This window comes from Diadema antillarum, unplaced genomic scaffold (genome assembly GCF_040938485.1).
Source record: "Diadema antillarum isolate AM-2024a unplaced genomic scaffold, OU_Dant_1.0 seq00000905_RagTag, whole genome shotgun sequence".
Classification (NCBI taxonomy): Eukaryota; Metazoa; Echinodermata; class Echinoidea; order Diadematoida; family Diadematidae; genus Diadema; species Diadema antillarum.
In genome coordinates this window covers 143,096-167,858 of record NW_027271763.1, presented here as the reverse complement: position 1 = coordinate 167,858, position 24,763 = coordinate 143,096, and the positions used below count along the sequence as shown (strand labels likewise).

The 24,763-nt window shown below is 38.3% G+C and overlaps 2 protein-coding genes across 2 annotated transcripts in view; one reads left to right on the top strand and one right to left on the bottom strand.

The window, feature by feature from the left end:
- Positions 1-2,123: 2,123 nt before the first annotated feature.
- Positions 2,124-12,546, top strand: LOC139741115 (uncharacterized). Its single transcript, XM_071651704.1, has 7 exons — positions 2,124-2,145; positions 3,269-3,354; positions 4,744-4,777; positions 5,889-6,149; positions 6,886-7,086; positions 7,730-7,903; positions 12,425-12,546. Exons 1-7 carry the CDS (start codon positions 2,124-2,126, stop codon positions 12,544-12,546), a joined length of 900 nt encoding a protein of 299 aa, XP_071507805.1.
- Positions 12,547-20,299: 7,753 nt separating this feature from the next.
- LOC139741112 (BAR/IMD domain-containing adapter protein 2-like) overlaps positions 20,300-24,763 on the bottom strand; it is a 115,278-nt gene continuing 110,814 nt past the window's right edge. The window contains exons 13-15 of the mRNA XM_071651701.1: positions 24,125-24,536; positions 23,318-23,415; positions 20,300-20,441 (exon numbers count right to left, since the gene is read on the bottom strand). Of these exons, the coding sequence (XP_071507802.1) occupies positions 20,300-20,441; positions 23,318-23,415; positions 24,125-24,536 (652 nt within the window). The remainder of the gene's footprint in view (positions 20,442-23,317; positions 23,416-24,124; positions 24,537-24,763) is intronic.

The following is a 24,763-nucleotide window of genomic DNA, read 5'->3' as shown; positions in this document are numbered from 1 at the left end:
ATGCGTATGAGACAAAGAAATAAAGAAAATAAAAAGAAAATTTCACAAAACTTCACTTTTTGAATAAAGTGCACATTTCTTCAACTTGTTACTGACACGTCATGTTAAGGGTAATATTATTCCCCCTGTATACCTTCTGAAAGAGAGAAGTCAAGTGTTCTTTTGTTATGCGAGAAAAGTGAAAATATGTTGAATTTTCTTTATTCTTTCTTTATACAATATTATTGTTGTACACATGTGACATCACAAGCCATAGTAGTCTTCTCATCCAGCCCTGAGTGAGCAGAAACTTCAGAAATTCATAACTTTTGAACGGATTGCCCGATCTTCCTCAAGCTCTCACTGATGTGTTCTACTAATATTGCTGCATTTATAACCCACATGCCTATGAGGGTGGACTTGTCCTTTATTGTGATTACTCAATGTCTTTTCTGCTCATCAGTTTAACAAACTCTAATATGCTGCCATTCGTCAAAGACTTATTGCTACTTATACTGATCATGATTGGTCTGCATATACGACTGAACAATGTATGTAGGCCTGTAGTCAAATTAGCTAAATAGTAGCAGTAACACATGAGATTTTTTTTCTCATTATTTCCATCTATCACGAACATGTAGCGCTCGATTTACCTTTATGACGTCATCATCCCCCACATTACCGAGTAGCCTATACAAAGGCCTACCACGAAAGCAATTAGGCCTACCAATTAAACATACATACTATACCGGTAACGCACCATTCTCATTAACATTATTCTATACTGTCCTGCTAATTGCTGAATCTCATTTTTTTTTCTTTTGAGCATGCTATACGCCTTTTCCACAGCAAAACTCATGCATGATTTCTCATTATACCCAAAACCGTTCTGGTCACTGTTGTGGCCGGGGAATATTGAATTCGATGACGGGGATATAATCACACGAATATTCCATGACAATGAATTCACAATATCGCTTTTCTTGTGTCGATCGGATGTGTTACAATATCCACAGTAATCTGTCTAATTGCTAGTAGGGCCTACTAGTATATTACTGTTGTTTTTCATAAACCTTTCCTTGTTACTACTCCTTTCTCTCCCTCTCTCTATTTATATATCTATCTATCGTTTTACCTATTATCTCTATTTCATATGTTTACCTACATACGCACACATCTATCAGTGTTACAATTCAAAGTCAATAGTATGCAACGGAAAATTACAAGCGCGAAAATCGTTGCTTGCATATCTTGTTAATGCTATTTTGCTTTGGGAGAATCATAGGGGGTCTGTACAGAATACGATTTTCACACGCAGTGTTATACACTAACCGATGCCCTTTATCAATTCTGTCAATGTCTACAGACATGAATTACCGGTGCACGATTTCCATCGAGTAAGTGCGCACGTAATTGAATTCCGTCGCCTTTTGGAGATTATTCAAGCATGCACCCCGGCTCAACAGTGCTGACCGATCATGTGAAGATGTAAACACAGTTATGTCACATACTAAGTATGCGGGCTCGAGCTTTTCCCAAACCACTCAGTGTCTTTTATGTAGACAGACAGACAAACAAACAGATAGACGTACACATCACGTACATTCACGAACACACACACAGCACACAACACATCGAAACCGTACACACGCAGACACACAACACATACATACCCACACACACGCAGGTATTATAGACGACCCCCTGCTTATTGTATTACGTGCAACTCTCTCTCTCTCCCTCTCTCTCTATCACTGACCAGACGCCAGCCGGTTTAGCGCCACTCCTTTCTTCACGTCACACAGATGAAGTGAGAAGTCTTCGACCGTTAGCGAATCTGGATCACAGACGTGATTAGAAAAAATGTCCCGGATCAATGCTGATTAGACGAATCACACACGCATCTCCCGTCTTCGTGTTTTCTGCATTATCGTCTGGCTTTAGCGCCTGCAGCAGTTTCTTCCCCTTCGTTGTCTTGGCAACTTCCATTCGAACATTATGAGCAGACGATCGGATTCAGGTGGTAAGTCAGCTAAGACCAGTGGCTCGAATCATCGGCGATAATGTGAAGTGCATTTCCTGCTTTAAATAAGATCAAGTAACGCGGCTCTGTGGAGATCGTTTCATGACTGTTATACCCGACAATGGATAATGCAGGGCGCTCAAGTACACTGTATTATGACATCAAGTGATGATTACTAAAATTATTATAGCCTACTGCAGTGTTAAAAAAAATGGGTATAACGCGATATCTGCACTTATTTTTCTGCCTCAAACTATATTATGGCCGCCTGGTATCGCATAATAGTTGCAAACATGTATAGTGTTCAAGCTTTTACCGTTCTTTTTCCGTTTTTTCCTCTTCCGTGCACAAACGGGACGCATCGAAGTTTGCATTCATATTGATATTATTATTAATTGATACGTGTGTCTATTATAGTATACCAGTATAGAAGGCCTGCTAGTAATTGGATAGTGATTCATGATTCCATGAAAACGCATGTTTGTACTTTTTAACCATGACAAGTGTATCATGCAATGTGTTATTTTGTTTATTTATATACATTTCGATACAAGGTGCCGTTTTTAGGCTTGAAAAACAAAGCACAGGATGAGTTCATGTAAAAAATTGTGTGGTGCGTGTTTGGTGTATGTATTTCAAATGGACAATGCTTTATTATATCTCATTTGTAATTTGGGATGAAAAGATCAATGTCAGTAGATATAAACACGATGAGTTTATAACGTGTATTGTAGCATCATTGAGTAGGACCCTCAATAGAGCCACTTAGAATACAGCTTTCATTTGAATTCATAGGACCTATTAATGTCTGAGGATATAAAAAAACAAACAACATGCCCTTTTTTTCCCTACAAGCTAGCGTCAATTTAGTCATCACAGGAAATTCGACACTGGAAAACGCTGACAGGGCTTTAATATACAGCTACTTATGTATGTCATGCCTTTTCTGTCATGGATGGCGTACATTTTGAATTGGCAATTACAGCAACTTGCTTCTTCAATACGAGTGATCTTGAGGGGTGTCGACAAACCCAAGCTTTATTAAGAGAAAGCAGTCTTCTCCACTCAAGAACATTGCGAACTATATACGTCAAACTGCCTGTAGCGTAACCCGGTTTCTGACGCAGATATGACTTTGTTATTTGGTGCAAGGGACTTGAATTCAAGAAAGCAGAGGGCTTTCGTGATATAGGAATTGCGAATTCAAGTGTTTTACTATCACATGACATGTTGCGTGGCGCCTTTTTTTTTTCTCTCTCTCTGCAGCTTCGTCGTCGGACGAGAATCTTCCGTTTAGGATCCGGGCTGGAGCACTGCATACCGTCGACATGCTAACAGGAAAAACTCGCTCGGTGAGTATTTTGTGCAGGGGGTGCAAACAACTTGATTTACAGGCAAGAGCTAACAAGATATGATAAATACATCTCCCCGGTCTCTCATTGGTATCATGCATAAATACACGCACATACCTTTACATATACAATTACCTTATATGCGTTGTGTACAAAGTTATATTATACACATGGGATTCATACTTTCCTAACAATGTCACAATCTCTTTTTTTTTCTACGTGTAGATCTGTTCATTTGTTTGTCAGTATTGTTTAGTGCAAGTTGTTGATTGCTCTTTGTCTCCCTCCCCCTTTACTCAAACACACATACACACTAAATTACACACATCAATATACAATAATACATCTTAATCCGTCATCTTTTTTTTTTCCTGGGCTCTATTATATCAATAAGAATCTTCATTTGAATGCCACTTTTCTTTTTTTCATCGGCTAAAGGCCAATCAGAAGGGCAAAAAATCCATCTATTCAAATTTGTGTTTCTCTGATGGAACGGTTAAATCATTTATGAAAGAAGTGAACAGAACATAGAAATACTTATAATAGTATAGATCAACAGCTTCCATTGTTATCTTCCATATTTTCACTGTTCTTATTACGGCGTTTTGTTTGGTAAAAAAAAGGGAAAGAAAGCAGTATTATGCAATTCCTTTGCTTCTCCGTAAAGAGTATACGTTGTCACTTTTCATTCAAGTGTCTTGCATTAAAGACAATTAGAAAGAAGAAGAAAACACGCAAGCTTCATTGAATTCACTCGTTTATCCCTTAACACAGCAACATACCGAAGGCGTCTCGAATAATATTCGTGATGCCTTTCATATACGATATATCGGTGTGTTACGTATTATAACAAATAACATGTTATAAGATAGTTTAGGAGAAATATGTTATGAATCCGAATGATGTATAAAAATACTAAAATGAACACTTTTTTATATTAGTCTGCAGTTGATCCATAGATGTCGATTGCAGATATACGTGACATGAATGAAAACAGAAGAACAGATTCTCTATTGATAGGAGATCCTCACAATGCCTGTTTCCGCAGACGGTCGCACGGGTTCATATCGCAGGGCAGCGATACGTGTGGATAGAAACATACGGCACGATTTTGTCCATGTATTATTTTTCACACTTCAAAAGGGATAAGACTCATTACACAACTATCATTATGTAATAGCATGAAATTGTATATCACGTAGAACGGTATCATCCGATTACCAATTATCCAGTCTTGTAAGTTGATAATCTATGTGAATGTGGACGCAAACGATAACCTGATATCAAGAAGTATGTTATAGTAGAGAGTAGGATAATCGGAACACAATTCAAGAGATATGTGTCATAGTATGTATGTGATTTCTTTCGATGTCGACATTTTCTTTACAGAGATGGGTCGTATTTCAGGGCACCGTGCGGACAGGTGAGAAATTTAAGATAATGAATATTGAAGAAAAAATATACATGATCAATCCCATTTTATTTCTTCCCTTCATTTATTCTCATAAATGCTCACATTTTGTAATTGTCTCGAGATAAAAACAAATCAAATGCAGAAAAAGATGACCCCCCCCCCCAAAAAAAAAAAAAAACTCTATTAGGACGTACAAGTTTGCAAATATTTTTAGATCGTTTTGTGGAGAATCACCAGGAAGTCATGAACGCTGAATCACAACTTTATTGTTTTGTGCATTGGTAGCAAAGTACAGCAAAAAAGTGGATTTCCATAAATACGAGCATCGTGCAACAATTCAGTGAAGCGCAAGCTTGAACATTGATTTTGGAACAAATACAACGAAGGTGTGACTTAAAGTGACTCCAATTAGAGTGTTCCTTTCACTTGTCTATGCTAACATGATAATCATATTGAGGAAGCCTTGCCTAAATGTAATGTGACACATTCTAATAACTTGTGCCTCACATTAATCGAAAAAGAAAAGAAGCAAACCAGGACAGCTCACCTTATATATTAAAGGGATAGTATAGTATTGGTTGAGATGAGAATTGGGCTTTTAAATTTTTGCGAGATACCAAGAAAACACTTATGATATAGCACAGAGCTACCATTTTAAAAGGAATTCAGAGTCTATTTGATGAAAATCGGGTTTGGAATAACTGAAACATCCAAAAACAAAGTAAAACAAAGCGATCGTTACAAAGTGTGGGTCCCACACTTTATTAAAATCGCTCTTTTTTGGATATCTCAGGCATTTCAAAACCAATTTTTATCAAATAAACGTTGAATTCCTCATAGAATTACATGCTCTTTCATATTTCATGAGATTTTTCATTATCTCATCTAAAAATGTTAGAAACCTGAAATAAGGTCTCAACCAGAACTGTACGATCCCTTTAAGTTACAGCGTATGCGGATGATTTGACTTGGTCGAATTTGTATGTGAAGGCCTATCTATACCTGTTCAAGTCACACCTGTTCAAGTTAGCCATTGTCGCATCACCGTTCATAATTGCAAACAATGGATATTGATTTTTCATAACCTCTACTCTACTTTCACATTACATATCATGCTAAGCTACTTTCCAACTGAAGCTCTACAAATCACGAAGTGAGAAGGTGCTGAAGAGCACGTTCACACTCACCAAGGACACGTATGTCGGTACGGAGCGGGGCAGCTTGCAATCGAGTCGTCGAGCCGGGAGGCAGAACGCACCCGCCGATAGCGATTACTGGGCGATCTTACTCGAAACCGATACGATTGTTTTCACAACTCTAGAGACGGCCGCTGTGGATCTCCATTTATGGAACTCTGCACTGAAGTCATATTTTTCAAGTGGTAACTATATTACTTTCTTCTCTGTTATGTTATACTGCATGTACTCTTTGTTACGTTAGAGTAATATCATGTTGATAATATCTTTGTTTATAATGATGAAAATTGATGCGAAAATGTTTTTTTTTTCTTTTAAACATGACATGAGTATTGTAGTTGATATTCATAATGCACTGTCTTGACAAAATCATTCTGAGTACAAGTATTCCATCCGAATGGGGCGAAATACACCTATATTTCTGTTTGAAAGCGATGGAACAGTATAAAACGATATAAATCATCACAGAATTATCTAAATAGTTTGGATCAAGAAGTTTTTCCCTCGCGGGTGGTGCTTAATGCCCTTTATGTGAGGCCTACACATCACTCAGGGGCGGATCCAGGATTTTGGCGTTAAGAGGGGGCGCCTTTACAAAATTAAAGGGGGGGGGGGCGCACGCACCCCTCCCTCATTGTTTTCTTTGTCTTTTATTTAATTAAAAAAGAAAGGGGGGGGGGCGCCCGGTGCACTCCTCCCTGGATCCGCCACTGACATTTGATCAAATGAAATGCCCTGATGATGTTATATCTCGGTTATCAATTTTGTGCAGCAGCATCATGCGCCGTAGACAACTTCCGTGTATCGACGTCTAGAGAAGCAATGGAGGACGACCCTTCTCTCCATTGATATTTTTCCCTTTTAAAACTGGAATGATGAATTCACTGTTTCCTCTTTTTTTTTTTAAACCACGATGCTCAGAAAGTTGGTTGGTAACCCCAGTTCGTGGGTTCATCATTCCCGACTACCAGCTGACAGTCCACGTCAACCGTCACGCCCTGTGCCTGGCCACGCTGAACCCTCCGCGGTGCATCAAGCGATGGAGGCTGAGTCGGATCGTGGAGTGCTTGAATCGGGCGGGAATCGTTTGCTTCACCTTGGACGCGGACGGCATTGATTCAGGTACGGTCAAACCTGTCTTAATTACTGGCCACCTGTCCCTAGCGACCACCTGCCCTATACGGCCACTAACAATCTCCCGAGACAAAAGCCATGTCAACGACCAAGTGTATAGCGGTCACCTGTCTTCCCAATGCCGCCGGCGGCCATCAATTTTTGTATCTAGTGGTAGATTTTCAACTGTTTAGTATAGCTACCACAAACCCATACGGAGCCGCGATATTTCAGTATGTTTTTTTGCTTTGCAGCCGTGGCGGTCGACATGCATGTTTATTATAGTGAATAGTCCAATGATCGCCACCGCTACATTCACTCGCCTTTCAGGTATAGTAATTAATGCACTCATAAAAGGCTTGCATGCTTGCTATATATGCACGCTAGTGAGCAATAATGTCGCAGAACCTGTCTATAGCGGCCATGCACTTGTCTATGAAGGCCACCCGTTTTCGTCACTCTTGGGTGGCCACTTTAGACATGTTTACCTAAGTTGAATCCACCGGGCCCCGAAAATATCCTTCGACTTATCCGAATTTTGACTTACACAATAGAATTAACACGTGTTCATATCCATCTGGATATTTTTTCCACTAAGCCAATTTTTCGACTTATGTGAGATTGACTGAATGAACGTTTATCGCACATCAAGGTGTCTTCGAGCTGCGAGCGGAGACGGCTGCGCAGGCTCGCCGAATACGAGTGGCTCTCGAGAAGGTCATGGCCGTGGACAGTGACGCAGGACAGATCCAGCCCACCACATCTGGGACTGGTAATACCAGGCCAGACTTTCAGCTCTCATTAGAACGAGAACCACCGTCACCAGGTCAGTAATCAATCCGAAAATGTGTGTGTAACCTTTTCCACATCCTCACTGAAGAGACTAATGAGAGACCAAACTAACGAGATCCGCTTTCAATCTTGAATCTCGTCAACACCTCACAAATCTGGAGGACACCGATTGAAACACCGTGTCCATAACTGGAAGGTTGTTTCCCCTCCCATGCAGGGATGAGTAAAAGTAAAGCTGTGACTTTTTTTCACCTAGCTTAATGTGAGTGGAAAGAACGAGCGATGGGAAAAGATGGACGAAAGAAATATAGATGGGGGTGGGTGGGGTGGGGTGGGGAGGGAGAGCTAGAGACTGTTGGGGGAGGAGGAGATAAGAGTAGTTTGTGTAAAGCCATTTCCCCCCTGTTCTCCCAATAACACTCTTGACGACGCCAGAAAGTAAACTTCATAGTTACAGTCTATTGCCAAAATGGGGGAGGGGAAACTTATATAGCTTTATTACAGGCAATGGACGTGACCCATCTTTAGACTACAGGAAATACTGTGAAGCCGGGAGCCTTCATACAAATTTCGGCGGTGAAGTTTTGTGACATTTTCCTTTCATTGAATAATCATGCTGGGCCGTGATGGGGCGTATAATAGACGCCCTCTTTCATGTATTCTCATTTGACTTGTAATAAAATTACCACACGTCACTTTACGCCTACCAGTCTACCTGATTTCTCATGTATACCCGATGATCACAATAATAAAGCACCGACATATGACTTTTGACTGAACGTCACTGAACCGAGCTAAGAGTGAGGTGATGATTCTACTCTCATGGTTTAAATTTGTCTGTTTTATTCACAGCACGGTACACGCCTTCGCCGACCAAAACTGTAAAACCGATCGTATTTTGTGGACAGGAAATTTATAGCGCCTGACTTGGCTTAATTGCTCTGCAACGGATCGAGGCGCATGAAAAAAGCTACACAAAGCGAACAAGATGACAGGACCGTCGAGGGTTTGCAATCCATCAGCATGAAACCAAACGATCAAAGAAAAGCTTCGGTCGCTCGACTCACTCTATACCAGTCCTGTTTCGCAGGTTGCATCAGTGCTAATTGTTAGCGGCGCCGACTGTATACCGACGCGTTGTGAGATGCATAATGATTAGTGAGCTTAATAATTAGATCTGCGACGCAAACGCTAAGACAACACAACCTCCCTGGTTGGACAATGGAAATGGCCGCCTCACGCAAGTGCAGAACACCATTTTTAGTCTCATAGCGTCGTCTTTAGCGTTAGCGTCGCAAATCTAAAGCTTGCCAATTATGGATGCGTTATGGTCCACATCTACTTCACACGAAGGAAATAACATGATTGTGTGCCAACTGGCGACAAGAACGAAATATATAATCCCGCATAATGTCTATCCCAATGTCGAAAATGTCAGAATTATAGAGCCTCCTAAAAGTGTATGTCTATAATTTCAGTCCTCGTTCTGACTATAATTCGGTACAAGTGACATCATGAAGATGACAAGTGCATTGAAAGGTCGGTGCGAGAAAATAATTATGCCGTTCTGTATATCGACTACACGGAATTGCATAATAGGATAATGATGTGCTACCATAGACCGATATGCTGTCGAGAACTTTTGATCAAAATATGGCCTTAGAATATCTGTGCCATTACCAATGAAAATTCAACGCTTTTGGCGTCGGATTCATTTTAGATAGTTGGAGGACGACAACCCTGTGTGTGCTTAGAGCGCCGGTGGGCACAGAAAGCCTAATAGCATTGTACAAACTTTCCAAAGTCCCTGGGACAGAAATGATTATACATTGTAATAAACAACAAAATTCGCATCGCTACACGGCTATATAAATGGTAAACACATCAGAAGAAAATTTGCGGTTATAGAGGTAATCATGTCGAAGTATGAAACTAAAAAGTAAGATGTAAAACATTAATTATTTGAAAAAAAATTGTATTTTATAATTATAAAGTTATAAAATGTAATGACACTTTTGAAAAGATTAAATTGAACTTATCATGAAACATGGAATTTGTTTTCCCTGTTTGTTCCCTGTGTGCTGTAAACATTATTTTGCAATTACTTTTTCATAGGAAAACGCTTTATTTTTATTTTTCAGAGTTCGACTCAAAGAAATTACTAAATACTTCTCTGTCACCAAGACAGAGTTTCTGTCAGTTACTTGTGAAAAATGTTTCAGCTTTATAGATACATTGAAATGAATTCGATAATGCGAACCACTCGATAAGATACACGAGTCAATGCCGTAGGAATGTGCCGAGGCATCCTGGTTGTCTGCGCAACGTTTTTCATTCATACCTTTTCTCTCACAAACTCTTTAAACTCTTTTTTTTTTCCAATCTTTATTTGCAGTCATTTCATCCATTGCCTAATTCTAAGTATACGTACATGTATATCGATGAGAGGGGTAATTAAACAATAATAAAGGGCTAACATCGTGTTTTTCCAAATTCTGTTAAAATTAATACTTATGATACAATGAGAACGATTATGTACATACACAGAAAATACATACATATATTTTATTATACATGTATATACATATTATATAAAACATACATATAGGTATATAATAGTATTATAATAAATACCTGTATGTATGTTTTATATATTATATAAGATGAAAAGAAGAGATCGTAATGCATTACTAGCGTCCAACAATTTGTACTGGTTGGACGCCAATACTGTAATGTTACAATCTCTTTTTTTAACATCTTTCGTGTGATGGAACCAACATGTGGATAAAAGTCGTTATTTCATAAACACATGCATATATATATATATATATATATATATATATATATATACATATACATATATATATATAATTTCCTGTTAAATGCACCCATGAGGATAAAACACAACATTGAAAATACAGGGCTCAGAATCGCTCTTTTTAACATTTCATTTTTTATTGTTTTAAACAAACATAATACATTTACGTATAGTTGCTGGCAAAACATTATATATATCCAAGTTTTACATAAAACTATCTTTGATCGTGTACATTCAATGGATACGCACTTCCATTGATACAAAACAAGATTGCAAATCGTAAAAGGAGTTGGGAGTTTTTACATAACTTATATGGCACAACAATACGTAAGTACATGCAATTTATTAGAAACTTGTTACCTACCACTCATATACTGCATGCAGCCATACATGAGATTAACATACCTTCAGTCTCTTCACGCTTTTATTACTAAATGATTGAATGTACAAAATTCAAAGTTGTAATTCACATCTTTCGATTGATCGTCCATGCTGTGTTTTCACAAAAAATAGCACACGGCAACGTGTATAAAATGCATAATGGACGCTCTGAGAAATGGCTTGATCCCTTTAAAGCACCAAGTAGTTTATCAACAAGATCACAATTCAATTGACGTCATTTTTTTTTTTTAATCAAAGGTTACAGGGCAGACGGATGAAGATAAAGAAAGTTGAAATTGATGATATAAAATAATTCAAATTTACAGTTGTTATTGAATCCTAACATTCGATCTTTAAAGTGAGAGTATGGTTTTGGTCGAGATGGAGGATTCAGATTTTAACCTTTTGCGAGAAAATAAATTTTGAATTCCTCTTAGAATTGTATAATTTTTAATATTTCAGAAGAGGCTTTTCATTATCTCACAAACAAGTTGGAAACCCGAAGCCCATCTCAACCAAAACAATACCAAACTTTTAAACTTTCTTTGCAGTCGACAATTGATTATTCATGGCAACGTACAACTGACAATACAATATTATCATGTTCGTTATCGATGAAGAAAATGATGCCAATGATGATACTAATAACAGTGTGACAATAGCTATAATAAAATTACAACAGAAACGATGGCTAATGAAAAAGGCATTTACAGTAACACTGAAATATAAGTATACATGGTGAGTATAGAAAAGCTTTTTGCTCTCACAATGATGTGAAATTCACAAGTTGCGTTTGGGGATTTTGATAGATATTTGTTCAAAAATTAACTCCGAATGTTGTCTGCGTAGAGCTCATACGACATAAACAAACAAATGAACAAACAAAACACAAAACACATACAATCGAAAAATAATCTTGAATTTGCCAAAAGCTCATCACAATAGAAAAGCAGAAAGTACATTGTTTTTTTAACTTGGGTTGGAAGCAGGTGGGTGCAAAAACACTCAGGCCAGGGGTCCATTTCATGAAGTCATTTAAAGTCTTTACAGAAAACATAATCTCAGGGTGGCCAAAGTCGCTCATAATCAGGTGGCTAGGAGGGACTTTGACATCCATTTCATGAAGTCTCTCATAAGTGTGTCTTATGAGCAAAGAGTCTCTCCCAAGATCTTTATGGAACGGACCCCAGGTGAGGTTATTTAGAACCAGTTTGCATGGTGATGAATGGCCATGACATCACACTTTGGTACTCTACATCACTGCCCATCACGATTACCTCTGGACTGCATCGAATGTGAAGTGTATTGTTCCGGCAAGCCTATTGTACATAGGTGTCATTGCGCCTCTGCATCAAGGTGCCATACCCTTCACCGGAGGAGACACGGTACAGCGTGCTGCGCCATACAACCCTTCCGAGGAGACACAGTACAGGATAGTGGGTGCAGAGATTCCAGCATCTCCACAGCTTTTGTTATAGTTTAGTCTTTCCAATCATTGTTTCCGTCAACTCACCAGAATAACGAAGGGGCAAATAGCGACAACGTTCAGTTTCATAATGCACAATGGGAGAAAAGAGGTTGGATTGAGAGGTTGGATTGACATAGAGACAAAGAAATAGGACCTGCTGGAAATTTTTCTGGAGTTCAATGGAAATTTCTTTAAGATGTTTTGCATGATACAGTTAAGTTGTATAACACAAAAGCATTATACATAAAGATGTTTACGGGATGCAGAAATGTCTGACAACACGGAGATGTGTAGTCCAGACTCTGGCCGATTGTCATCTGATCCGTTACTCGCATGTAGTGCATGTGCTTTTTACTACCAGTATTAAAGACTGCGCTATCCCCGTGATGATTCATATGTCACACGTCATCAACGTCAGAAGTAGGCAAAGTGCATGGCTGGGTGAATTGATTGCTGCTGAAAACAGTCCAAGTAGTGAACTAAGAGATATTACGCTGTAAAATCACTTAATGTGGCTGAAGTAAACAATTCTACACAAAATGCCTCTCAGTATGTTAAAACCACAAATATTGCAACAGTTGGCAAATTCAAGAATATGATAAACTATGTTCTGCCCTAACCTATCTGTTCATACTTTTAGCAGATGTCATGTCTGTTTCATTCAAAATGTTGATCACATCCAAAATAACCAGGCACTGAAATCGAAATATGAAACCAACTTCAAGTGATACAGATTATGTTAAAGAAAATACCTGCCAGACATTCATCGACTTTTTCTTTCCAAGTGTAGAATATATCCAATAATCCTAATGACTCCATACTGCACCCTACTTCAACTCATCAAAAAATCTCCAGATTGTTCAGGAATTAAGCCTTTAATGTGAACAAGTGCCTGCCTAATTTACGCAGATCTATGCACTATCTCATGTGACCTACATTACTTGTACAGACATCATCAACTAACAGAAAATGTCACACGTTGAAAACTAGTATTCAGTAGGACCAATGCACAACAACTATGATACATCAATGAAGGCAGAACAGTATCCACAGAAGATGTGTTCACATTGTTGAAAAAAAAAATCCCTGTAATAGCAACCCTGGATTCGTTAAAGCGATGGAAGACTTCAAAAATTTTATCCAAGAAACTCTTATCATTACCCTGTGATAACCTCTATCATTACACATGATGGTGGAATCCATGTCACTTGCATCACTCAAATAAAAGTCAGGACTTTCTGCCTCATCTGGATAATACAAAGCATTCCCGTTATAACGAACTCGGTTTAAAGAAAATCTTGTTACAATGAAGTAAAAATTCAGGTCCCAAAATTGTTACGAGTATATATATATATATATATATATATATATATATATATATATATATATATATACTTCACTGTTTGGCTATAATGAGATTTTGCTGCGAAGAAAAAACACTGCCGGTCCCAAAGACTTCGTTATAACGGGAGTTGCCTTTATCATGTTTACTCTGATAAAAAATATTGAGAATTTACGATTCAATGAAAAGAGAAAATCATACTCAGCAGCCTCTTGTAGTAAAAAAAAAAAGAGAGAAAATTAGATTATGTACTGACTGACCAGATTTGTGAAAAATTCACATATCTAAACCTTTGCAAAAACATGATTTTGAATGGTGCATTAAAGATATTTCAAGAGCATATACTGTATACGCCATATATTTCACGAGTCTAAATTTTCGCGAATCAGGAATTCCCGACAATTTCGCGAGTGGTTAAATTCGCGAATGTGGAGCCTTGTACTGAACGGAGAAGTGCACACCCGTATGTCACATTCACATCGAGATCAGAGTCAATATTTTCGTGTGTCTTTAATTTCGTGAATAGCACCTGACTCGCGAAATTCGCGAAAATAAGAACCTCGCGAAATATTCGGCGTATACAGTATATGAAAAATTCTGCTAACCATCATCATTGACATGCTGCAAACAGCATTTTTCATGTGACGGACGAAAAGCAGTGGATGTGGACTCACAATTTTTTTGTCTTTTTTTAATAACACCTAATTTTTTTTTGCAAGGCCTCCTTCTATTTTCTTTGGGTTCACCTCGAGGAAAGTTCACCTCGACTACTGCTGAGAGAAGATTAAAGGGATGATACAATTTTAGGTGAGATGGCTGAGATATCCAAAACAAAAGCAATCCTAATAAAAGGTGGGACCCACCTTTAACATGTTGTAACATTTTAATGAAAATGAAAATAACTCAAAGCTTTTAAAGGGATGGTACAGTATTGGTGGAGATGAGAATTGGGCTTTTAACTTTTTGGGAGATACTCAGAAAACACTTATGATATAGTATAGAGCATACCATTTTAAGAGGAATTCGAAGTTTATTTGATGAAAATCGGGATTGGAATGACTGAAATATCCAAAAACAAAGTAAATCAAAGCGATCGTAATAAAGTGTGGGTCCCATACTTTATTAGAATCACACTTTTTGGGATATCTCAGCCATTTCAAAACCAATTTTCATCAAATAAATGTTGAATTCCTCATAGATTTACATGCTCTTTCATATTTCATAAGACGTTTCTCATTATCTCACCGAGAAACCTGAAATTTGGTCACAACCAAAACTATACAATCCCTTGAAAGCTCTTAAAGTTGAGACAATAATGTAGAGGAGATCAAGCTCTACAACGTGATACCAATACTGTATTTAAAAGTGGATATTTTCGCACGACTAATTTTTCATGATCGGCGGGGTAAGAAGAGTTTCGCGTGCTTTTAATTTTGCAGAATCAAGACATCAACTACTTGAACATATGGCGAGCAAAAATATTCTTTTATATATAAAAATATGCTTTTATTTTCGCGCTAGTTTCGGCTTGTGCGAAATGCGCGAAAATTTCAACACCGCGAAAATTTCCACTTTTACAGTAACTTGTTACTCTCCAAAATTGCAACAACATCCTTCTGCTTCTCAGCCGATGATTAACTCTTGAATCAAATTGAAATGATTGGAATGGGTGTGCACATTTGGTCTTTTAACTCTTTACGTGCCATGTTCGCACATCCGACTCCGTCGACAGCGTGCCAACTTCGCATATTCTGCTCAGACACACAAAGCCGCCTAAGCTGATCGATAAATCGCCAAATGCCACAGTATAACGAAAGCGTTTCTCGTGAATCCGTTCCTCTCACATTTTGCTTGCATTTTATGTTTGTATTTTATGCGCACATAAATCATAAGTTTCTGTCACATTTTTCTGTGCAAAAGTCACACATTTACAGTAATGTAGCTACAGGTGATTTGAAAGTAAAGTAACCATACGGTGTACATTTGTCATACAATTTACATCAAAACAAGGCTTGGCATTTTCCTACAACTTTGCACACTGCATATCCAGCTTTTAACAGAAATATATAAAAATTCCATAAATTTGAAAAACAGAATGTCTTCTCAAAGCATAACTGCGTAGGCATCTCAGAATAATGTGGCACACAGGGGATGTACACCATGGCACATAAAGAGTTAAATCAGTACATGGGAAGCTACACACTTTCCAGCAAATTGTTCCAAAAAAAAATTACTATAAGGCCTCAAAAAACACTGATCTTGAGCCCTACAAGAACAGAACGCATAAATACTGTCTATGCTGTTATTTTTGCGGGGTTTTTAGGGTTTAATTTTCGTGCATTTCATGAATGCAGTAGCCGACATGTCAATTTGTGAAAACAACATCTCACAAAAAATGTTCGTAACCTGCTCATTCACGAAAATATCTGTATGTGAAAATATCAGCTTATGCAGTGACATATTGTATATAATTATACTTTGTGAATACGGAATTGTGAGACAAATTTACGAGTGATTGAATTTGTGATTAAGAGCCGCCCTGACAGAAAGAGAAAAAAAAAAGGTAACGTCCTTTTGAAAGGAAATTTTAGAGATTTCCTACCTTCAAATAATTATGATATCTAGCATAATATATTTGTGATGGAAGGTAATATTTTGCCTGCATTTGTATTTTTGCAAAAACATGTATCAGTCCACTTGCAATATTTGTTCAAATGAAACACTGCAAAAAATACCAAGTATGCAGTATTCCCATTGCGGCAAATAGCCTTAAATCCAGGCTTTCTTTATCAAAAGATTTGAATAAATCAACGCAATACTAGATATCATGGTCACTCATTGCAGTGGCAAATGCATTCAGATGTCACAAATATATAAAATGCATGTTTTTTGGTCAATATGAGTATAGAAATCATTATTTACATACAAAATGTCTTCGTTGATTGATTTCACCAGATCATCCACATGTGAAAATTATGACATAATGGATTCTTGTATAAATTATACAAGTGAAATAGTAGATACAAACAATTACCTTTTTTTCTCATTTCTGTGCCGCGTATATGAAAGGCATAGAACAAAAAAATACAATATCTATACTGAAAACATGTAATAGTATGTTTGTCATTTGCTCTCAAATGGCTGTGACACATTCACCCTTTCAAGGCAAATTATGCAGCCCAAAGTTTTCTGAGCATTCTCGCTGATGAAATATATATCCTTCTACACAGGATTTCATTTACTCTTTATCAAAGAGTTTTTTTAGTTTGTTTGTTTGTTTGTTTGTTTCAAAATATAAATACTTCATTATATAACAACTCTGTTTTCTTTACCAGTAGTAATATAAGCTAATTCATCTCTTTTTCAGGAGACTAAAATTCTTCCCTTTGGAAGCGGTACAGTATACTTGCAATACTGTTTATAGGAAATGTTAGTCTTGGTTCCAATCTGAGTTTTTGCTAACTCCAAGAAAATGGACCAACAAGGAATGAGTGAACCCTTGTCTGCGGTACCCAAAAGCCACCCGAGTCTGGTTTAGAGACTAATGGCTGTAAGCATGGACCCACTGAGGGATGATGTAATGGGGATGTAGCATTACTGTATTGTACCAGTAATTATGATATTGAGCAATAAAAAGAAAAATAGTCTGAAAGTCAGACTACTAATGAGACTGCCTCATGACCATTTCTAAGCCTACATGTATGAACTCGGTATCAGTGCGGCAAGCAATCACAATTACATGATATAGCATAATTCACTTATCTAGCGATGCAGGTGCTCTTAAAATATATACCACCGCGATATTGTCACAGGAAGAAAATGCGCCAGGCATCCATTTATTTACCTATAACTTTAATACTATTTTACTTCTTCTCTTTTTTTTTTTGCACATTTAGTTGTTCAGAATATAAACATGAGATATTAGAACGTCTGACAAAATATGATTTATTTCTCCACTCCTCTCTCTCAGCTCTGGTGATCCTATGTACATTTCATATACAGTTGCACTTTTAAGTGGGATAACACTAAGTATAACAATATCAAAATCATATTGTCGTCTTCTTAATGTCTTGTTGTTGCTTTTAAATGGACAAGGCAAAATACAGGCACGATTGAGTTGCATAATGCTGTTCGTGTTGTCGTCTTCCGCTGATGTCTCGCCAAACGAAGACGCTGCAGGAAGTTGTGACCCCGGGGTCAAAGGCCATGGTTCACAATGCCAGTGTCACTCCCTCTAGTGCCTGCATGATGTACCATGAAACAAACAAACAATCAGATTAAATGGTTGCAGAAAGCTCATAGCTATGTTCTAGTTATGATTTGCAATGGAAAATACAACGTGTATGTTTGTCAAGTAAACTTCAATTCAGATTATACTAATTAGGATTTAAAAAAAAAAAAATCATTTCATTGAAAATCAGGGTCATTGGAACAATTCCATGACCAGCTTTTATCTATGCTGCAAATTCTATGAAACTGATGAGCACTTTCTACTCAGAATTTGTGTTGGTGTTTTGATTAGTTGTAGAAACGATTGGTATTTAAAAAATGGCTAAGTTCTTGTTGTTGTTTTTGCATTATACAATTGGAACAACAGTGAATTGCTGACTGGATTTTTCTAATTGTAAGCCAACATCAAGCAAGGAAGAGGTTTGGAGTTAAGACTACTTTTGAAATGACTTGATTGACACGTGCATTACATGATGATCATGCATGCACATCCAAGATTGCAAATTATGAAAATACTATGAATACATAGCTGCACGAGAACACATGACAAATGTAATACATGTGAGACATGAAATACATTACGAACAGTTTACTTCAAATATGCATAAACATAGGAGTGTATATTGTATATTATAGAGTACAAATTGTACAGCTTTAAGATTAAACTGTATGCACAATGCACAATATTTTATAGCTACGGACTTGAAAGACAATTTCGCAAGTACTTGACTTCACAAGCTAGGTGTATAACTGCAGTGATGAAATGGACAATATACAAAGTATAAGCCTTTTTCAGGAGAAAAGTTGTGCTGGGGGAAGCAATATTTCAGCGAGCCCATTGATTTCACAACATTAGTTACGTTCAGATGGTACTCCTTAACCTCGAGGATAAGCTGACTTTGAGGATAAGCTTGTACACGTAGTTAAGTATGGGGCGTCAAGTGTCTCATGGTCTCTTTCAGCACAAACTGACAATTTCGTGACGAAAGCGTTTTTTCATTGACAAGTGACAATGTCAATCTTGTTGATGAAATGACAATTTGGTAATCCTGGAGTTTATGAGGCAGAAGGCAGGATTACCGACAATTTTGTTGATGAAATAATTTTGTCAACGAAATGACAATTATGTATGGATTGACATTGTCACTTGTCACTTGTCAACGAAAAAAAAAAAAAATTTCATCATGAAATTGTAATTTCGTAACGAATAAAGACCACAACACTAGGTTCCGTTCCATCTAGGCCTGTGATCATATGGTAGTTTTCCCCAGTACATATCTTGTATATAGTTTACAAACATTGAATGTACGGGAAAGGAAAGCATCAATTACCATGCATACTGTTTCAACGTGTGTTAGCATTCGATTAAATGTATTTATTCAAACGGATCGAGCACGAGTACAATTTAATACACACCAACTAAATGAAGGTACATCTGGCCTTACTTGCTACACACAAGGAGGGTAAGGAACAGACATGATGCTACACTGATTATTGAGAGATACTAATTCACAAGCCAAAGGAACAGCTCAGTGCACATGAAAATTTACCCTTTTGTTCAACACTCCATACAAAATCTACAGACAGAGGGCGCTCTCACCTTTTGAAGGGCTAGAACGGCAGGACTTGCTTCATTAGACTTTGACTTGGTCACACTTAAGTTCTAAGTCTTGTATTGTGTCTTATGTCCAAAAAAAAATCCCTTTTGTGATTTTCCTGCATTCAATTCTACTGAACGATTTTCCATCTCAATAAACAGTGCAGTTTACGCAAGTCCAAAGTTACTGATAACAGCACTTTACACCCGATATGACTTTTTACCACCAGTATCCAACAACAGAGAACGTTCATGAAACAGATTGACTTTAATACTGAGCTCCAAACATTACTCTTGAGATGAGAGATGACTAAGAAACAATATGAGTAGCAATAAGAGATTTCACAGAGTTAGTGTAGATAATATAATATGGTAAGAGCGCATCGCACTGTTAGATTTTGTATGGTATAAACTGACAACAGGGTTTTTCACACAGCAAATATCAGAACGAGACACGATGATATATTGGATAGGATGGTTAAGGATAACTGCTTCACAAGGTATGGAGTATTAATAATTTTGTTTTCTTTTTCCATTGACCTTTCATCTGTATACTCTGATATTTTGGGGAACGGTTGAGGAGAAACCATCATGCTATGTGAAAAAGGACGGTGATCTGTCCAAGTCGGCCGACTTGGGCGTGCCCGGCGTTCTCGTGCTGCCCGACGACGTGGCGGAGTCGTGTCGCTGAAGGCTTGACTGCCTGGATGGGTAACCTTCCTCTTTTGCGCTCCCTCTTTTGTGCGTGCATGAATAGGTGCGTGAGAGGAGCAGTAGGATACGAACCATGAAAGCTGGCGGATGGGTGTATGCTTGAAAGCATCTAACAAAGTGCAAACCATCTATATTTTGAAGACAGCAAACCTGTGCTTGCTATCTAAAAAGTGCTGCTATGTGTGCAAGTTGCGTGTGAGTGTGTGTGTGTGTGTGTGTGTGCATGTGTGTGTGTGTGTATGTGACAATTGTGGATGCATTTCTCTAATTCTTATGTTCTACTTCCCCGTGCAGAGAAAGTAGGAAGAGGAAACACGGAACAGGTGCCAAAGCATCCTCTAAAGTATCCAAGCGGATGGCTCGTACAAAATGGACTTGCGGTTCTATGACATTCGCTCCTGTGACAATTGCTCCCATGAAATACTTGCACGCAATTAAAGCCAAACATAAAACCTATCCATAAAGAAAACCCTAACCCTAATCCTCACATCAAGCTAAACCTAAAACCCCATCACGACCCTACCGCTACCCCTAAGTCCTTTACACAAAACAATAAGACTGGAGTAATTGTCGCAGGAGCAAATGTCGTGTCAGCGGTGCACTATACTTGCTCCTCCACCACACTAAGGCCCTCCGCACACTACAGATGTATATGACTCACGACTATACGACTGTCAGACTTTGGATCCGAAATAAATCACAATAGCCTCAGAATAAAGGCGCTAACTTGTTTATTTCAGATCCAAAGTCTGTGAGTCGTATGGTGTGCGGCAGGCTTAAGACTTATTTTTCAACAGGTCAACCCTTTCCCAGCTCCAAAGTAGGCACTGTCGTGTTTGTCAATTAAAGCATCATGTGACTGCGCATCCAAAAAAACCACCAAAAGATGTATACTGCTGCCAGCTTAATAAAGAGGTGTTTTGGGTTGAACACTGTTGACTCTTTTGTCTTTGTTTTTAATGTCTGCACTTTTCTAAAATATACAATCTTCCTTTTGTTCAAACCTGATGTTTGGAAACTCTTTTATTTCGCGGAAGCATAAATATATTATTTTATCAATGATGTTTCCTTCATTCCACTGACGATGTACATGGAAGTGAACATGAAAACTAATAGAAACTGTTATCAATGCATTTCTGTGAAATCACTCGGTCAAGGTTGCCTTTAATGAAAGAAGGGATGGCACTTCAAAGGTACCCAGTCTCATTTCTGTCAAATCATTTTAGCAACACCATCTTAAAAACAAGGGATGGCATTTTAATAAACTCCAATCTCTATTTGTCCCTACAGTCTTGTGCACATTTGGTGAGAGAAGAGTTTGGTACTTCATAAAGTGCATAGGATCAAAAAAACAAATTAAAAATCAATCCATCTGGACTTACTGCTTTTCTTCTGAGAATGGTTTCATGTCCGATATTGGATGCTTCATCAGCTTGTCTGATTCGATAGTGTTCTCGGAATCAAAACAGAAAGTCCAGATGAATTGATTTAATTTTTGTACCTTTATTGAACATAACCTGGATATACGTGTATCAGAAACTATACACCAATCGCACAAGATCAAATCTTGCAATTTGTGACATAAGAAAAGATAGAGCGCTTATACAAATGGCCACTTGCTTTCTACTTACCCCATGGAATAGTCCCCTTGGGAATCATCGGTGCCGATCGGTCATTGGTCACTGTCTTGCGGAGCTGAATCTTTGAAAAAGGGATTCCTGCAAAAATATAGATTGAAAAGAGGCCACCGACGATGAATTCCTCTGCAGAGAAGAATACATTGCTCTAGTGCATAAACACTGCATTACACTTGTACCCAAAAGCATCAAATTTCAATCTCTTCCAGTAATACCTGCATATCTTTTGCATTTATAGATTCAATCAAACAGTGATAATGTGACCACTTTTCTCAACATTTTCTGTATATTCAAACTTACAGACTAATTCACTGCATACTTCAGTTCAAAGACTATTCTAATGATAAGCAATCAATGGTTTACTTTTTTTCCCCCTGGATATTTCATTATTTATGTATTTTTTCTTTTCTTTTTATTCTAATTCCTTTATACCACTGTGAGCTGTCTACTGAGGCAACGACAGTTACTTCTGTAAACACACAAAAATTTTTGTGGATTTGGCACTGTGATGCTAATGCAAAAAATAATATATTCATTTCATGATGTATTTTTGTTAATTGTGTTTCATCATCACTCAGGAGTGTTGTGAGTTGACGCGGGCCAAGGGCTTACTTCAGTACAAGAAAATTTCCTAAACAACAGCTCCTACTGTATAAAAAGTTTCTTCCAAAACATTAATATCATCAGCATCCAGGAAGAAGTTGCAGCAAGATTACTAAAAGGCTGGTAGAAGCTTTAAAAAATAAAGAGACTGTACAGTACTGGTTTGAGGTGAGGATTTAGCTTCTAACGTTTTGCGAGATATTGAGAAACCACTCTATGAGATGTTAAAGAGCAACAATTCTGAGGGAAATTGAAAGTTTCTTTAATGAAAATTGATTTTGAAATGACTGAGATATCCAAAAACAAGGTGAAACAAAGAGATCCTAATAAAAGTTGTGGCCTGTTGCATTTTACTATTATTGCTTTCTTTGGATATCTCAGCCATTTGAAACCAATTTTTCATCAAATAAATGTTGAATCCTTCTTTATATTACATGCTCTTCCATATTTCAGAAGAGGTTTCTCATTATCTCACCAAAAAAAAAAAAAGAAGTTATAAACCTGAATCCTCATCTCAACCAGTACTGTACAGTCCCTTTAACCTCCTTTTTGTAATGCCTGGCTCATTTTTTGACTTATGGTGTCAAGTCCTTCACCCATTTTCCTCTACACTACAGAAGGCACATGTAGGTGGGACTGGGGTGAGAGGGTGACCTACCCATCCGCATCACGCTCCACTGGGCTGCCGTTGGGAGAGGGCACCGTGTTGGTCTCTTCCGTCATGGACAGCTGGATCTGAGACAGCTGCACGTCGGACTGAGAGGCATCAAAATGGATGCCACAAAAAAACAAAACATAAAGAAGAACTGGTCATAAGAAATTCTATAGCATGCACATCTCTTCAAATGATTTAGATTTACCTAAATATTGTGCATACGTAGTTCCAAAAGATAAGGGAGTAATGCCAATCAAAACTGGCATATACATGTATTTCACACAGTACAACAAGATGTGTACCTACTGTATAACATTTAATTCATTTTCACCAAGTGCATATTATGTGCATTTTCCAGTACTGCAACATGTAACCATGTTTCTAGCTCCCGCATCTTATAGAAATTATAAGCATCATTTACTGTAACTTTTAGAAAGTTTGATTTTGCCACTGAAAGTCTTCACTGAGTGCCTATTTTCACAATATAGAAGTGCACGCTGACAGCAGCATGACGGAGAAAACAAGAATACAAAAGTGTTCACTCAAATCGTGCGCACACAAACACAAAACATACATGTACACAAACACAAACACACACATACAAAAGGCACACTGTTTTCTGATACAGCACTTGTTGCAAAAGTGTTTCATTTTGTCCTAAAACATAGTGATTGCAGACCAGATTCTGAGTATACCTGATACTGATCCTAAACTGCTTGATTTGCTACATTTTTATCATCATCATCATCATCATCATCATCATCCAACAGAGTAAAGAGTATGCTGAATATCACAGCTGAGAATGCCTACCTGCACTGGGGCTGTTGTCGTGGGAACCGATGGTGTTGGGTGGAAGGAAGAGCTACCCCCCTGAGTAGGTTGCTGGGGGTGGTGCTGCTGGGGTGGAGGGAACTGCTCGTTACCCTGACTCTGGGGAGCCGTCATCAGCAGTCCCGGCGACTTGAGCCCGCCGTTTCCCATCATGCCGTTGCCGGTGGCCGTCACGGGCGAAGTGGGCGTGGTCTGGCTGTTGCTGTGGACCTGGGTGGACGTGGTCGGCATGGCGATGCCCACCTGGGGGAGGGAGACGGTGGTGGAGGCGGGGGCCACGGTGTGAATGGGGCTGGCTGGCCCGGAGTAGTCGGGTGTGGGGTAGTCATTACCGGTACTCGGCAGGTTGTCCATACTGGCTCCAACGGCCTTGGCGGTTACCATGCTGTTGCTAGGATGAGTTCGAACACAAGAATTGATATACCTAGGCTAACCCAACATTCCAGCATCAAGTCAGGGAAGATCCATTAGGCAATGAGGAAGATACTTGTGTGTAACACGCATCTCAGTGGGAAAATGTAATTCTTACATTACTGAGACAGGGTCTAGGGCAATTACCCCAGACCCTTCCCCCTGACCCTACCCTAATCCTGATCTTGAACCTAATCCTAATCCTAA

Coding starts and splice junctions, on each gene's coding strand:
- LOC139741115 (XM_071651704.1), top strand. CDS start 2,124: ATGGATAATGCAGGGCGCTCAA. Junction 2,146..3,268: donor GGATAATGCAGGGCGCTCAA/GTACACTGTATT, acceptor CTCTCTCTGCAG/CTTCGTCGTCGGACGAGAAT. Junction 7,087..7,729: donor CGCGGACGGCATTGATTCAG/GTACGGTCAAAC, acceptor TCGCACATCAAG/GTGTCTTCGAGCTGCGAGCG.